This window comes from Eptesicus fuscus, chromosome 15 (genome assembly GCF_027574615.1).
Source record: "Eptesicus fuscus isolate TK198812 chromosome 15, DD_ASM_mEF_20220401, whole genome shotgun sequence".
Taxonomy (NCBI): Eukaryota; Metazoa; Chordata; class Mammalia; order Chiroptera; family Vespertilionidae; genus Eptesicus; species Eptesicus fuscus.
Window position 1 is genome coordinate 46,597,890 of NC_072487.1, and position 14,335 is coordinate 46,612,224.

At 39.8% G+C, this 14,335-nt stretch overlaps 1 protein-coding gene across 1 annotated transcript in view; it reads left to right on the top strand.

Annotated features, from left to right (window-relative positions):
* Positions 1-14,335, top strand: part of NTRK2 (neurotrophic receptor tyrosine kinase 2) — a 312,618-nt gene that overhangs the window by 57,762 nt on the left and 240,521 nt on the right. Inside the window, exons 10-11 of the mRNA XM_028146234.2 lie at positions 6,367-6,402; positions 9,256-9,356. Coding sequence (XP_028002035.1) covers positions 6,367-6,402; positions 9,256-9,356 — 137 coding nt within the window. The remainder of the gene's footprint in view (positions 1-6,366; positions 6,403-9,255; positions 9,357-14,335) is intronic.

The following is a 14,335-nucleotide window of genomic DNA, read 5'->3' on the forward strand; positions in this document are numbered from 1 at the left end:
GGATTTTAGCGTGAGCACCGATAACAGCAAGGATAGTTGTCATGCCTTTACCTGCTTCAGATCCTGTGGTTCAGAGGAGTATTCTTGCTTGCTTGGTGTTGTTGCCCAGAGACCTGTTGCTGTTGTGGAGGCTGAGGCTTGTGTTTGGATATTGGGACCTGTACATGAGTTGAATTCCTCACCATAATAGCTCTGAGTTAATCAAAGCCAACAAAGATGGCCTGGCAGAAGGAAGGGAAATAGAAACGTGGAGGCCCAGGAGACAGGGGCTGCTTGGGAAGCATAAACTCCTGTGGCTCGCAGGGCAGCCCCATGGACAAAGGTGGTGCATGCGAAGCCACCTTCAGCAAACAGTATATGAGAATGTCATAATTCTTAATCATAATAAGTGTTCCCATCCTAGAATTTATTACACAGCTATGTAATGCACAAGTTTCCTTAGTGTTCAAACTGTGATTTGAATTCTATAAGTTTGATTTACAAACATCCTTTCAGGAGTGTATAAAACACACAATGTTTGGATGCCTTATCCAGACAGCCCTGGCAGCGACCATTCCCATTAATTCTTTCTCTTAATTGAGTTTGGCTGTTTGGCTACATTTGCTGTAGTAAATCTCTAGATTACTGTGTTGTTTTTTCTTGTATGTTACAAGGACTACAGCTTCATAGGTTAACTCACGGACTCTGCTTTGAAACAACTGCTTTTGGTTTGTTCTTAAGTAAACTTTTTATTTGTGAATAATTTTTAGATTTACAGAAAACTTGCTTACAGTAGAGAGAGTTCCCAGCTACCGTGTACCCAGTTTTTACTATCGTTGACATCTTGCAGCACTGCAATACATCTGCTAAAATGAAGAAACTGACATTGGTATATTACTGTTAACTAAACTGCAGACTTTATTTGAATTTCGCCAACTGCTTTTTGAAACTGTTGGAGGTGAATTTGTGCAGGGTGAAGGTCAGGCATTTAAAAGTTTTAGAAGTGGCCTGTGTGCTTTGATATATGCACAGTTCTGTCCATGTAAAGCCAGTAGCTTCTATTTTAGGTGGGATTTTGATGTATTTTGTTTTGAACGCTTCTGTATGGTGCCAGTGTTTGGTAGAGCTTACCTCCTCTTATCCATGTGGCCTCATTTTTATCAATTATTTCTGTTTGTTTTAACTCAGCTAGTGATAGGAGAATTGTTTTCTGGCACAAGAATAGCTTGGAGTCTCTAAAATATCCTTTTTAAAATAAATAACCATTTATTTATTAAAATAAAAATTAAACACAATATTATAAATGTCTTTAAAATGTAAATATCTGCTTTTAGAAAAGACTGATTTTGTTTTTTTTCTCTTTAAGTATTTACTCAAGGACTAGCTCTCAAGGAGTAATAAATGAAAGTGGAAATGTAAGAGACTTGGCCCAGAGTGACAGTGGATATAAATGGCCCTCGTGGGCCATACACCAGTGTGACCAATTATAGCTTGACCTCACTTGGCTTGTGTGATAGCATCTTTGTGGGTACTTACAAGATTTGTAGCCAGAGCCAGAGCATACAGATAATGGCTTTGCATAGAATGGATTCCTTTCCCTGTCCTCCCCATTTAAAATGAAAGAAAAATAAATAGCAAATATATGCAATTCATTTCCCTGCTGGTCTAAAAGGTACCTTCCAAGTTAAGGACAACAGGTCAAGTTTGAGTTTATATGTGTTCCGTATTTCTGCTGTCGTCATATAGTAACTGATGAAGTTTAGCTTTTATAAATATTTCTGATAAAATGTTTTAGCTATATTTTCTCAGTTGTTTTGATGAGATCCCTTCTTTTAAACATTGTGAGTTTCCTGGCTTACAAGGAAGCAGGCAACCTGGGATCATAGTGGAGTGGGTTTGCATGACCACACAGAGCCAGGAGAATTAACATGACAGCGCTGCTGTCCTCAGTGCGTGTTCTTCTTCAGCTCAGAACCGAGATTTTCATGGGATGGTCCACCTGCCTTAGGAACTCATTCTCTATTTGGAGCTAGAGGATGAAGCGTGTTGGAAGAAAGTAAAAGCAAAAAGTCCCTAAAACAGAAATGGGTGAGCTGTGAGCATGGAAGAGAACAGACTGGTTGGAAGTAGTTACATTCCTGATGGCCTTGACTTTAGAGTGGCATGGAAATCCTGGATATGGTGCCCCATTGAACATGGGGGAAGCCACTGGTCAGGCATCCACACTGACTCCTCTTGGATATCAATAGTAATAATGATAAAATATAGAATAATTGTTGCACTGAGATGCATTTTAAGTGGGTTTGGCAAGAAGTAGGATGAATTTAATGCATGGCTTACGGAGGCTTGGGAGAGTGAATTAAAAAGTAGAAAGAGCAGTGCAAGGATACACGTAGAAAGCGTGGGGCTATCTGAGAATTCTCCAAAGATTCTGCTGGATCCTATTTAGCTTACGGGCCAAAAATAAGCCTGTCTGAGGTGAAATTGATCCACTATGTGGCTGTCATTGGAATTCAATCCCACATATAGAAAAATCCTCTTCATGACATGAAAGTGTGTGTGTAGGCTGCGTGGAGGTTAGAAGTGGTGAGGGTGTCTTTTAAGTAGAATCTTAAACAAAAATTAATGGCATGATGCTTGTGAGTGTCATGAGGGAGAATCCTGGAGACTTTGCTAGTATCTTCAAATCAGTACACCTTTCCAAGGTCAGATAGCTCTATGAACGTGAGTTGATTGTTTAAGAGTACATTTTTCTATGGAAATCATTACCCGAGTGACTAAACATTTAGACTTGGAACAAACCTAACCAGGGCACTAGTCAATAAAATACCTTGGTTTGAAGCTTCCCATTCTTTAGGCAGTACATAAAGAGTGTCTCCATGGCCCACTCATTCAGGAAGAATGTCACAGCTCAAGAATGCTCATTCACATACGCAGTGGGAGTTAGTGACTTATGCTTCCTAATTCAGGAGCTGTTGTCTCCTATGCAAAATTTGCATCAGGAACCAACTATAAATACTGAGAGAGTTTTCCCCACAGCTTCTTTGTGCTGTTTTATCAAGAAATTCATGACATCTGGATGAACTAGAGCACTTAGAATTATGCTCAAACTGGCAGATTTAGATCTGGTGTACTTAGGCCAAAGAATGTAGAGAAAGGAAATTCCTCCAAATGTATAGCATTGAGAAAATACCCTCCCGCCCCCATCACTTGCCCCCCAGGCCATTTGTCAGTTCCCATTTCTTGTCCTGTGAGTGAAAGGAAAGTTCTACCTGCCTTTCTGCCTTAAATAACTGTGAAGACTGGTTCGGCCATAAACCCATACTAATCATGATAATTAAGACTTATACTTAAATAGCTCTTTATGTCTCGAGAGTACTAATGTTAATTAATTATGCTTCCCGAAACTCCCAAGGACTTGCCAGAGCCAATGCTATTATCCGCTCCTGTCATGGGGAAGACCGCTTTGTACAGGAAAAGTGAGCAGACTCACTCCCCATGCTGCCTACATTCATGGCTCAGCCAGAAATGAAACTCAGACATCTGAACCCCCAATATTTTTGGGCCCTGAGGTCAGCCTGCCATTCAGAAAGGGGAGAGGAAAGGGATCTGGAATCAAAAGGCAAACCACTATGAGCTAGAAAACACTGTTGACAAAGGCCAGTTCATTTGAAAAGACCAGGCCTTTTGCTATGGCTTTATCATATGGAATTCTTTGAAATACTTTGCAAGATCACACTAAAGAGAATCTCAAAATAGAATAGAAAGAAAAGTCTTTTCTTTTTCTTTCTCATTTTTTTTAGGGCATCGGAGAGAGACTAAAAGCTTAAAGGAGGGAAACAGATGTGTTTTCTGGCCTCCACCATTATTTTTATCTTTGCAACAGAATGGAAAGGGAACCCTACTGTCAGGCTACCTATCTTCCCACAAATTTCTTTATTCCTACAAATTTTTTTTTTCTTTAACTGTACAGTCTTACAGTTAAAATTCATAAAGATTTACTCATGAAGATTTACATAAAGTTATAAGATTTACTCATGAGCAATAACTGAGATTAGAAGATGGAAATTAAAAAATCCTCATTAAAGTCATTTAGCATCAAATTAAGAGGATGATGAGGTGCTCTGGTTTGATATTATTTTGGGGGTGGAGGTGGGAAGGTGATTTTATGGACCATGTTTAGAAGCCTAAATGCCCCACAGGTCTTCTCTTGGGGGTGCAGACATTGCAGGTTTAATACAGAGCTTGTTGGGAGTGCATGTGTGACTGTGAACAGTCTCCATTGTTCTTTTCCCAGGAGTGCTTCAGACTGAACTCGGGCCCTGTTAGTCTTCCTCCTATAGTTCTAGGCAACATGCCTTAGGTCAGAACCTAAGTGCAAGTGAGTATAGGACCTGGGACACTCAACAAATCCTTCAGAAAGTAGAACTTGAACATCAGACAGGCAAACATTCCTGCTTGGCGTGAGTGAGCTGTGGAGGGAGAATGCGGTCTGCAGCTTGTTTGGAATGCCAGTGGGATGGAATGGAGTTCCTAGATTCCCATATTCTATTCCAGAGATTCCCAACATGAAGCTTTCCGGCTAGATGCCACCTCCTGCTGCCTAGATTTGAGACCTCTTATGCAATGAGAACTACTAGGATAGGATTCAAGGAAGCCTAACCCTTCTCAAATCCCCACTGCAGGTGCATAACTCAAGTCCAATGTTGCTCATTCATTTTTCATTCATTCTCTTTCTGTTGTCTTTTCCCCTCAGAGCTAGTCGTTGCCTTGCCTAAGTCACCTTTCAGTCCTGAATATAACCAACCGGGGTTTCTACCATTAGCATATAGCAATATATGACGGACATATTGAAACTAAATAAAAGAAACCAGGTAGAAATTAGACTTAAAAATGGCAGGGTATTTTCAGAATTTGACCATTGCCAGAAGTCAAAGAGGAAAGTGGTGATTCCTTCCTGTGTCTGCATTTAAAATGATGTTAATAACCACCTCACAATGGGAATGTAAACATCCTGGGAGGTTCGCTTGACTAAGCAGTTGCCAGAAGCAAAATCCTATCCTTGATGAGCTGGGGTCAGCTGGAGTAATGTGACCCTTCTTCTGCATAAATGCTAGGACTGGGCAGCCCTCCATGTGCCAGGCTTCCCAAACCTTTGTACCTAGAGAGGCATTTCTTTATTTTGACAAGTAGGCCCTCATCAGACGTAGTAGTACGGTATGCTAGGGAGGGAAAATAAAGCAACAACAACAAAAAACCCCATCTTTGTTCCTCCCATATTGTCTTTCTGTGAGTTTCATAATCTTGCACTAAATTTAAATTTAGTGACAGTACATCTCATACATCTGGGAAGATGAAGTTGGAAAATGTGCTTTCCAGAAATTTTAGACGTCACCCAATGGCTTTGCGGTTAAACTTGGTGGGAAAGGCACGCAGCGATAGGCGTCAGAAATCTGGACAATAGCCTGTGTTACAGATTATAGGCTAACTTGTGTACTTTTGATCCCACCCCCAAATCCCAATTTTCTGTACCTGACATTTGCTACATTGGATTAATGCAATGTTTTGGATTTTCCGGGGAGCTTTGTGTGAGGAATGTGTTTGGGCGCTCCCTTTCTGTGATGAGGCTGATGGCACCTGTCAGTCATTTCGATTGAGGCCCTGCCCATGTGAAGCTTAGATAAATCTGCTTCAAATCCTCAAAGTCATCTTCAATGACTTTCTTATGGAATTATACCTGTAAAAGTGGGTGGTTACTGGGTGTGGGGTCTCTGAGGGCATGAGAACAGATCAGGGTGACCAGTAGTCCCAGTTTTAGCACTAACAGCCCTATGTCAAGGGAAAGCCCTCATTCCTGGACAAACGGCAAGGATTTGCCTGGAAACTTCAAGTCCAATGTCTCAGTTTTAAAACTTCAAGTCCAATGTCTCAGGATTCCCCTTAGTCTCTGGCAATCTGGGATGGTGGGTCACCCTAGCACAAAAGGAGGTTCTCATACTTATATCCAAATACTTAAAAAATATAAATCAAATTAATGAGTTGTTAAATAAAATAGGTGCTATCCTCCTCCAAACATGCTTGTAATGATCTGGAAGGCTGGGTTTGAAGATCAGATTGTCAGACTCTCAGAGTTTTTCCAGCTAAAGTAATTTGTGATTTTTCTTGATTTTTTTTCTTTTTTAGAGGGGTGGAGGTTGTGGGCCTCGGGAGGGGAGCAGAGTTAACATAAAGTAAACGGAATTTCAGATTTTATTTACCTGTCCTATAAAACAATTTATTCAGTCATAAAATCTTCAATAAATATTTGGCTCATTTTAGTGGGAATAAGTTAGTATTTTTAAACTCTGAATGCATACTTACAATTTTTTGCTTTGTTTTGCTTTTTAGGTGCAGACCCAAATTATCCCGATGTAATTTATGAAGGTAGCTATCACATTGTCTTTATTTTGTATTTTTTTCAAAATGTTTGTCTAGCATGAAATAAATCAGCTAACAGAAAACCTTTAAGTGCAGTTAAATACACATTTCAGGTAATACATAGACCAAAATAATACTTCTAAAAAAATGGTTCTCTCTCTATATATTTATCCTCACCCAAGGACATGCTTAGAGAGGAAGGGAGAGAGAGAGTGAAACATTGATCGTTGCTTCTTGTATGTGTAGGATTAAACCTGCAACCCAGGCATTTGCCTTGACCAGGAATCGAACCGACAACCCTTTGGTGCACAGGACAACACTAAACCAAATGAGCCATTCTGGCCGGGCAAAATCATTTAATATTGATGACCATTTTCCCTTGATATTTACAGTGCCTGTAAATAGCATTTCTGTCTCATGCTCTGTTCTTGGAAGTAGTAAATCCATTCTGCTACAACAATTTGTTTCCATAATTGGGAACTAATTGCCTGTTTAAAAGCCATGGCTACCAAGAAAACGGCGGTGTATCGGTTTCTAGTTATGACAGTAAACCCAATTCAAAATTACGTTTCTTATATAATAAGGAAGTTTGGCTCACAGACAGGCTCCTCAAAGGTATTTTAGGGTGGATTAAACCAGCAGCTTAATCATGTCATCAGGGACCCAAGTTTTTTTCATCTCTACCCTCCTCTGCCCATTGTTCTGCTTTCACCAATGCCGCCCCCCACCCCCCTCATGCGTTATTAGCTGAGGCTAACAAAGGGGCTACGGTTGTTCACATTGATTTGAGAAAAGGAAGAGTTTCTGAAAGGGTTCCAGAAGAAAGGTAATTTTTCCAGAAACCTCCATCTGACCTTCCTTGTATTGGATTCAAGACCCAGTTGGGTCATGAACCATTTTTGCCTCCGTGACTGATAAGCAGGCTGGATTACCCCTTGACTAACTAGAACCACCCCTGGAGTTTAGATTAGTTTCCCTGAAGGATGTGCTTGAACCCTTTGAATAAAATGGGGTTCTTTTAGGAATGTGGGAAGGGGAAACCTAAAAGTACTCTATATTAACTTTGAACCACACATCTCATCTGTACTTTACCATTTTAGTCAAATGCCAGGGATGTTTTGCTAAGTGTGAAAATCCATCTTTCACAGATTTTCAAACCACCTTCATGGCCAGGAGGCCTCTGTTTGGGGAAGTGCAGGCTAAATTTTAAGACGTGGCTTGAAGTTTGAGATTGATTCAAAGTTAGATTTATTAAAATATTATATTTATTTCATAAAATATTTTTCTTTAATTTTATATTTTTACATACACACTGACATTTTGTTTTTTTCTAGAAATGATTCTGCAAGCTAATTTTAACTAGGAGATTATATTCTCTTTACCTACTTTATACATGTTAAACTACAATTCCATCATGCTCTGGTTTGGATGATTTTGTGCATATGATTTGTTTATTTTTGTTTTTATTTATCTTGATATGGTTTAAAGGAAGAGTATCTCAAATTGTATCACAGAGAAATATGTTTTCATTGTGATTTAACATTTTAAAATTATACTTTGGACTCCTTTACAGTAATTTCAAGAATTAATATCATCTTTCCATTGGCCTCAGATAGCACTTTGTCTTTGGGTCACAATGCCATGATATTAAACTATAGATACTTTAATGATTTAATTTTGCCATGAGTGGCTGGGTATGATATGAAGAGGTAAAAATAAGCAAGTAAATGATATCCCTTAATGATTGAAATTAAATTTTAATACATTTAAAATGGAAATGGTGAGCATATAGTTTTACAGTCAAAAACAAATCAGCAGACAGATAGAAAATAGATGCTTTTTCTGTTACTTGCATTCAAATTCAAAGGAACACTGCTAATAAAAATATAATTTAAATTGGTTACCCCAAGGCTTGCATAAAAATTCTACCAAGAGAGTTTAGCTGGGGCTGACTTAATGAGTTTGTTTATTCAGGATGCAAATTGAAGGCACTATATCTATTTAGGAAAAAAATACAAAGTATTTATACAGAACATTGTCTGCATTATGTTTACCAAAATTTCTGACTTTTATATGCAATATTGCTAATAAAAACTTTGGCTCATACAAAAAAATCAGTCATTAATTTTCTAAAATTGATTCAGAAGATGGCAACTACTTCTGAGACAGGTTGATGTGAGAATGCATTCTTACAATTCTAAAGATTGTGTTGGCACAGCTCCCTGTCTATTAATTCTGAAACGGAAACATTAATCGTTCATAACTCTTCAAAAAAGTTAATGTGTGTACCCAAGTTCGCTATCAGTTTGATTCCACATTTCATCTCTAGTAGCTGCTTCTTACCCAAATAGGATGCATCTGCCTTTGGATCAGTGCTGCTGATTTCCAGTCTGGTTCAGGTCTAGGCTCTGCCACCTTCTTGCCAGTTGACCTTAGACTAGTTAATGAACATTTTTCATTTGCAAAACTGATGGTTAGACTCGGTCTTTAAAGACTCTTCCAGATCTATAAATCTGTGACTCATAGATGATTGATTCTCTTTTGTATTTACGCCAAGTGCTTCATCAGAAAAGGCATATAGTCTTACGTGCAAAGAAACACCCTACAAGGTTTAGAATTTGACCACCAAAACAAGGATGCAGAGATCTGGGTTGAGTATGAAGTTGGCAGTGCGCAGTCCCAGTGCTGCAGTGGATTTAACCCAGCCGTCGGGTCCTGTTCTTCCCCAGCCAGGCTGTCAGTGGTTTGGAATCTTGTGATCTGTCTGGCTTTGTTTCAGGTCATACTGTGGCTTCGTGTTTGTTGATAGCTTAATGACAACTTCACTATTCTGTCTCTTTCCCTTTTCTCCAATTTAAGATTTTGGGACTGCAGCAAACGACATCGGGGACACCACGAACAGAAGTAACGACATTCCTTCCACAGATGTTGCTGACAAAGCCGGGCGGGAGCCTCTCTCGGTGAGTGGGATAGATAGTTGTTTCCTAGGCTGGTTCTGAGCATTTTGGATGCTTACTGTTGGAGGTAGCTAGCATATTGTCTTTATTTTGAATGTTTTAAAAATGTTTGTCTAAAATGAAATACATCAACCAAAAGAAGACTTTTGGAGCTGCCTCAAGGCAAGTCTTTCAACAAGACCTTTTTATTGCTCAGATGTAAACAGGGCATTGACTACTGGAGGGATTAATAGAAAGGTTTAAGGGAAGTGATAAAGGTAGCCTCTGACTTATTGCTAGCGGTTCCTGTTTTAAATATCTGTCCTTTAAGAAGTTATTATTAGAAGAGCAAGAAAGCAGCTTTCTCGTACAGGCACGTATATAATTATTTCTGTCTTCTACACCTCCACACTGATCTTCTTAAATATTTTAATAAAAGTTTCAGTGCCTACCACATGTAAGGATATATATGTGGTCCGTTTGTTTGTTTGTTTGTTTGTTTTTGAGCTTGAAGTTCAGTCAGTGGCTTGAGATGTGAATCCTAGCGCCTCACACAAATAGAGGTGGAGCTATGTGGTGCGAGAAATAGAAGTAGTGGGGCTGGCACTCTTTTCCTTCCTGCGGGGAGAGGCAGGAGTCTTTGAGGACAGGTGGCGTTCTCCATGGCCGGTGCAGGATGCTTGGGATTTGGACATAGAGGAACAGAAGGGAAGGGATTTGGGGGTGTGAACAGGAGCCTGCAGACTGGAAAACAGTGGTGATTGGAAGGTAAGGCAGGTGAAGGGTGGCAGTTGGAGGCAAGGTTGGAGAAGCTGGCTGTGCCAGGTGATGAGGATTTGAAACACAGTGCCAGGTGGTTAGATTTATTGCACAGTGAGGAGGCAATGAAAGGGGATTGTGAGAGCCCCAAGATCACAGGGCTCCAGGGTTCTGGGCTGGGGTGATCTGTCAGCTGCTCAGGTAAAAACCCAGCAAATTTCCTCCATTTTTCCCTTTTCTTCACTTGTGTGAACTCAGTTGCATGTCCAGTGAACTCTGCATCCTTATAAACTCCAAATATTTCCCCACGTCCGGGGGAGAGGGGAAGGAGAGAGGTGGCAAACCAAGGCCTGCAGGCCAGCTTCTGGCTCAGGACCTGTTTCTGTGAGGTCTGCAGGCTAAGAATAATTTCTACATTTTTAAGTGGTTTGAAAAAAATCAAAAGAAGGATGATTTGTAACATGAAAATTTTATGAAATTCAAATATCTGTTCATAAATAAAGTTTACTTGGAAAGTGGTCATGTCCATTTGCATGTTGTCTGTGGCCACTTTTGTGCTGTGCTAGAATGCCAGGTGTAGTTGTAGGCCTGCAAAGCTGGAAATATTTATTGTTTGGCCCTTTACAGAGAGAGTTTGCCACCATTGCTCATTCCTGGGTGACTGCCATGCCTTCTACCTTTCCTACTCTCCCACTCTTGTCATCTTCCTGCCTCCACACAGCAACACGAGTGACCTTTGAAAAGTAAAAATCAGATTACTCTTTTATTATCATTCTCAGTCTTCCCAATACATTGTAAAAAAACTTACATTATAAAAGCCCAAATCCTCACAGTGGCTAACATGGCCTCTACCTACCTTGCTGGTCTCTGTCTTTCTGACTTCATCTCCCACATCTCCTCACTGCTTACTATCTGCCTTTAAAAAAAATTTTTTTTATGGATTTCAGAGAGGAAGGTAGAGGAGAGAGAAATAGAAACATCAATGATGAGAGAGAATCATTGATAAGCTGCTTCTGCACACTCCACACTGGGGATCTAGCCCACAACCCAGGCATATGCCCTGATCAGGAATTGAACCGTGACCTCCTGGTTCATGGGTCGACGCTCAGCCATTGAGCAACACCAGCTGGGCACCACCTGTCTTTTAAAAATAATCTCTTGCATGCTCCAGGTTTGCTCTTGTCTCACAGCCTTAACATTTGCTGTTCCCTCTATAAAGCATGCATTTCCCAAAAGTCACCACATGGCTTTATGTAGGATGGCCAGCAGGCAGCCAATATGTAGTTATTATTGTCTGTAATTACCTTGCTTGCTTATTTGTTTGCTTGTTTAATGTCTTTTTCCTTCCCCTAGATTCTTTAGTAAGATTCGCAGTAGGCAACCTGGTCAGTATTTTTCATAGCTGTATCCCTAGTCGCTAGAATAATTCCTGGTATCAAGGAGGTACTCAATGAAAATTAGGCTGATTAGATTCATGTGAATTCTATAGACTGGGTTGCCAAACAGAGAGATTGGAAGTGGGGTAATAAGTTAGGGGTCTGGTACAGTAATAGAAAGATGTGATGTGTATTTAAACCAGGGCTATGGCAGAGAGAATGGGAGGCTCAAAATATGCACATCCAGTCTATGGAAACACACACACACACACACATTTCCACTGATGATTCTATGCATTACATTGAAACAGCAGGACAAATGCTGTGATCAGTCAACTGTAGAATGCTTTTACCTTCTGCCTTGTGCAATCATTTCAGTTTTTATTCTAACTCCCAACCACTTAATGTTTTTAATTTGAGAAAATTTTTTGTGTCCATAGGAATTTGAGAGTATGTGTTAATCCCACAGGTGTGTAGGTATTCCAGTTACTAAAAATTATGTCAACTGCAGTTTTCTCTTTTGAATCCAAATGATAAATTTAAGCTCCTCACTGGCATATCTTAGTGATGTTTGAACTGTCTACAGGAGGGTCACTGGAAAGCAAGATCAGTTAAAATAATCTGTGTTAAGTCTCTACATTTATGACTCTACCTGAGGCCCCTGGAAATATGTATGAGGGGTATAAGAAAATATTTTTAGAATTTAAAAGAAAATTTAAAAATTATGCATGGATCAGATATTTTATATATAAAATATACATAATTTTTAAATTTTCTTTTAAATTCTAAAAATTCTAAAATTATTGTCTTATACCCCTCACACATATTTCCAGGGGCCTCAGGTAGAGTCATAAATGTAGAGACTTAACACAGATTATTTTAACTGATCTTGCTTTCCAGATCACAGACCATATATATATATATATATATATATATATATATAGTCACAGGGGTGGGGTGGGGGATTACTCAATTAGAAGAAGTTTCACAGCCACGAGGTGATGCAAAAGTTAAAGTTTTCAGAGCACTTGGAAGACAGCCCCAAACACTCACCTTTCTGTTCCAAGAGGTCCCAAAAAACTTGCTGGATTTCCAGAGGAGGGCAACTCCTTGTTTTATGCTAAGAGATATCCTCAGGTAAAAATGAACCAACCAGCCAGCCAACCAAACCACAAAACTCAACCAACCGTTCAACCCAACCACCCAAACAAACCAACTCACCCCTATTTGTCCCCATATAAAGACCATGCCACCCCCAACACAATCACAGTATATTTTCACTCTGTTTTTATGAAACCACTAGAGGCCCCTTGCAGGAAGATTCCTGCAATAGGGCTTCCTGCTGCGGTCTCCACTGCCCTACCTGCTTCCCTCCCTTCTCCACTGCCCCGCTTGCTTGCTTCTCCGCAACTTCGCTCCCTTCTGCAGCACTTGGCTTCTTTCTACGCTTTCTTCAGTCTTCGCTCTGGCCTGGATATGCAAATTAACTGCCATCTTGGTTGGGTTAATTTGCATACTCGCCCTGATTGGCTGGTGGGCATGGCTTGTGGGTGTAGCTAAGGTATGTTCAATTTGCATGTTTCTCTTTTATTAGAGAGGATTTTTGAGGAAATGATTCTTCTCATTTTCAAGAGAAGCTTTGTTTATTAAAGTATTCTTTACATTTAAAAGCTGCTTTAATAGGTCTAAGTATTTGTTGGCAGATTATTAATTGCTTTTCAGCAGTAATACCCCTTCTCTGCAGGTTGAATTAAGTGTTCTTTAATAATGCAGAGAAGGCAGTGCAGATATTCTTATTCACATGGACAAATGAGGAAATAGAGACTTGGGGAAGTGAAGGCTCTGATCTAGTTCTTACAGGTAAAGGCAAAGTGTTCTGCAAACATAAGGACTCAGATCTCCTGAATGCCACTCAAGTACTTTCCAGAGTGATAAGAGACTACTGTGGGACTTCAGAGAGGTCCTGGGACTCAGGGCTAAGTCCTCCAACCTTTCTCCATCCCAGGTTCCTTATCAGTAAAATAGAGTTTGAATTTGTTTCTTTAGGTATTCTCCTTCTACCCAAAGAAGTCTGGAAATATTAATAGGGTGGAGAAACCTAGAGCTAAAATACCATGATCTCTTTCCCATGAAAATGTTAGAAATAAAGATTAAAAAACAAAACAAAAACAAACAAGTCCAAACTAATTAGGCAAATCGAGGGAAATGATCTTGGTTAGAACAAGTTGATCCAAAGCTAGCTTTTTAGGAATCATTACCATGTTGTTTGTATATAGACTGTGGAGAGAGTTTAGTGTATATTTAGACGCTTGCAAAAGCTTTTTGTGAGAGAGCCACTCACAGCTCAAGTACCAGAGAAGAGAATTATCACGCCTTTGCCAAGTGCTTGGCATGTGCTTTTCTCTGTGCTTTGTGACTTATTTAATGCTGTCCCCATCTGACACCAGAGAAGGTGTTGTGGAGGATTAGCCATGTGTTTTTATTATCCTGTCTTCCCTTCCAGCCACATGCTTAGGAGAGGTAATGTAGTGGATAAATTATAGGGTTTATACTTAAGCAGACTTTCGTTCAAATCCCAAGCTTCGAAGGTGTGATCTTGGGCTGCTTATTAATTTTTTCCTAAATCTATTTTATCGTTATTATGATCATCATGATAGCTGACATAGGAAGCTGGGTAAGAAAAAAGGTGAAGGGATTAAGCAAAAACAAACAAACAAACAAAACAAACAAACAAAACTATGTATTAACCACAGAGGCACAGACAACAGTATGGTGATAACCAGAGGGAAAGGGGCAAAGGGTGGGTGGAAGAGGGCAGAGGGGGATAAACGGGGACAGAGAGAGACTTTACTTTGGATGATGGGTACG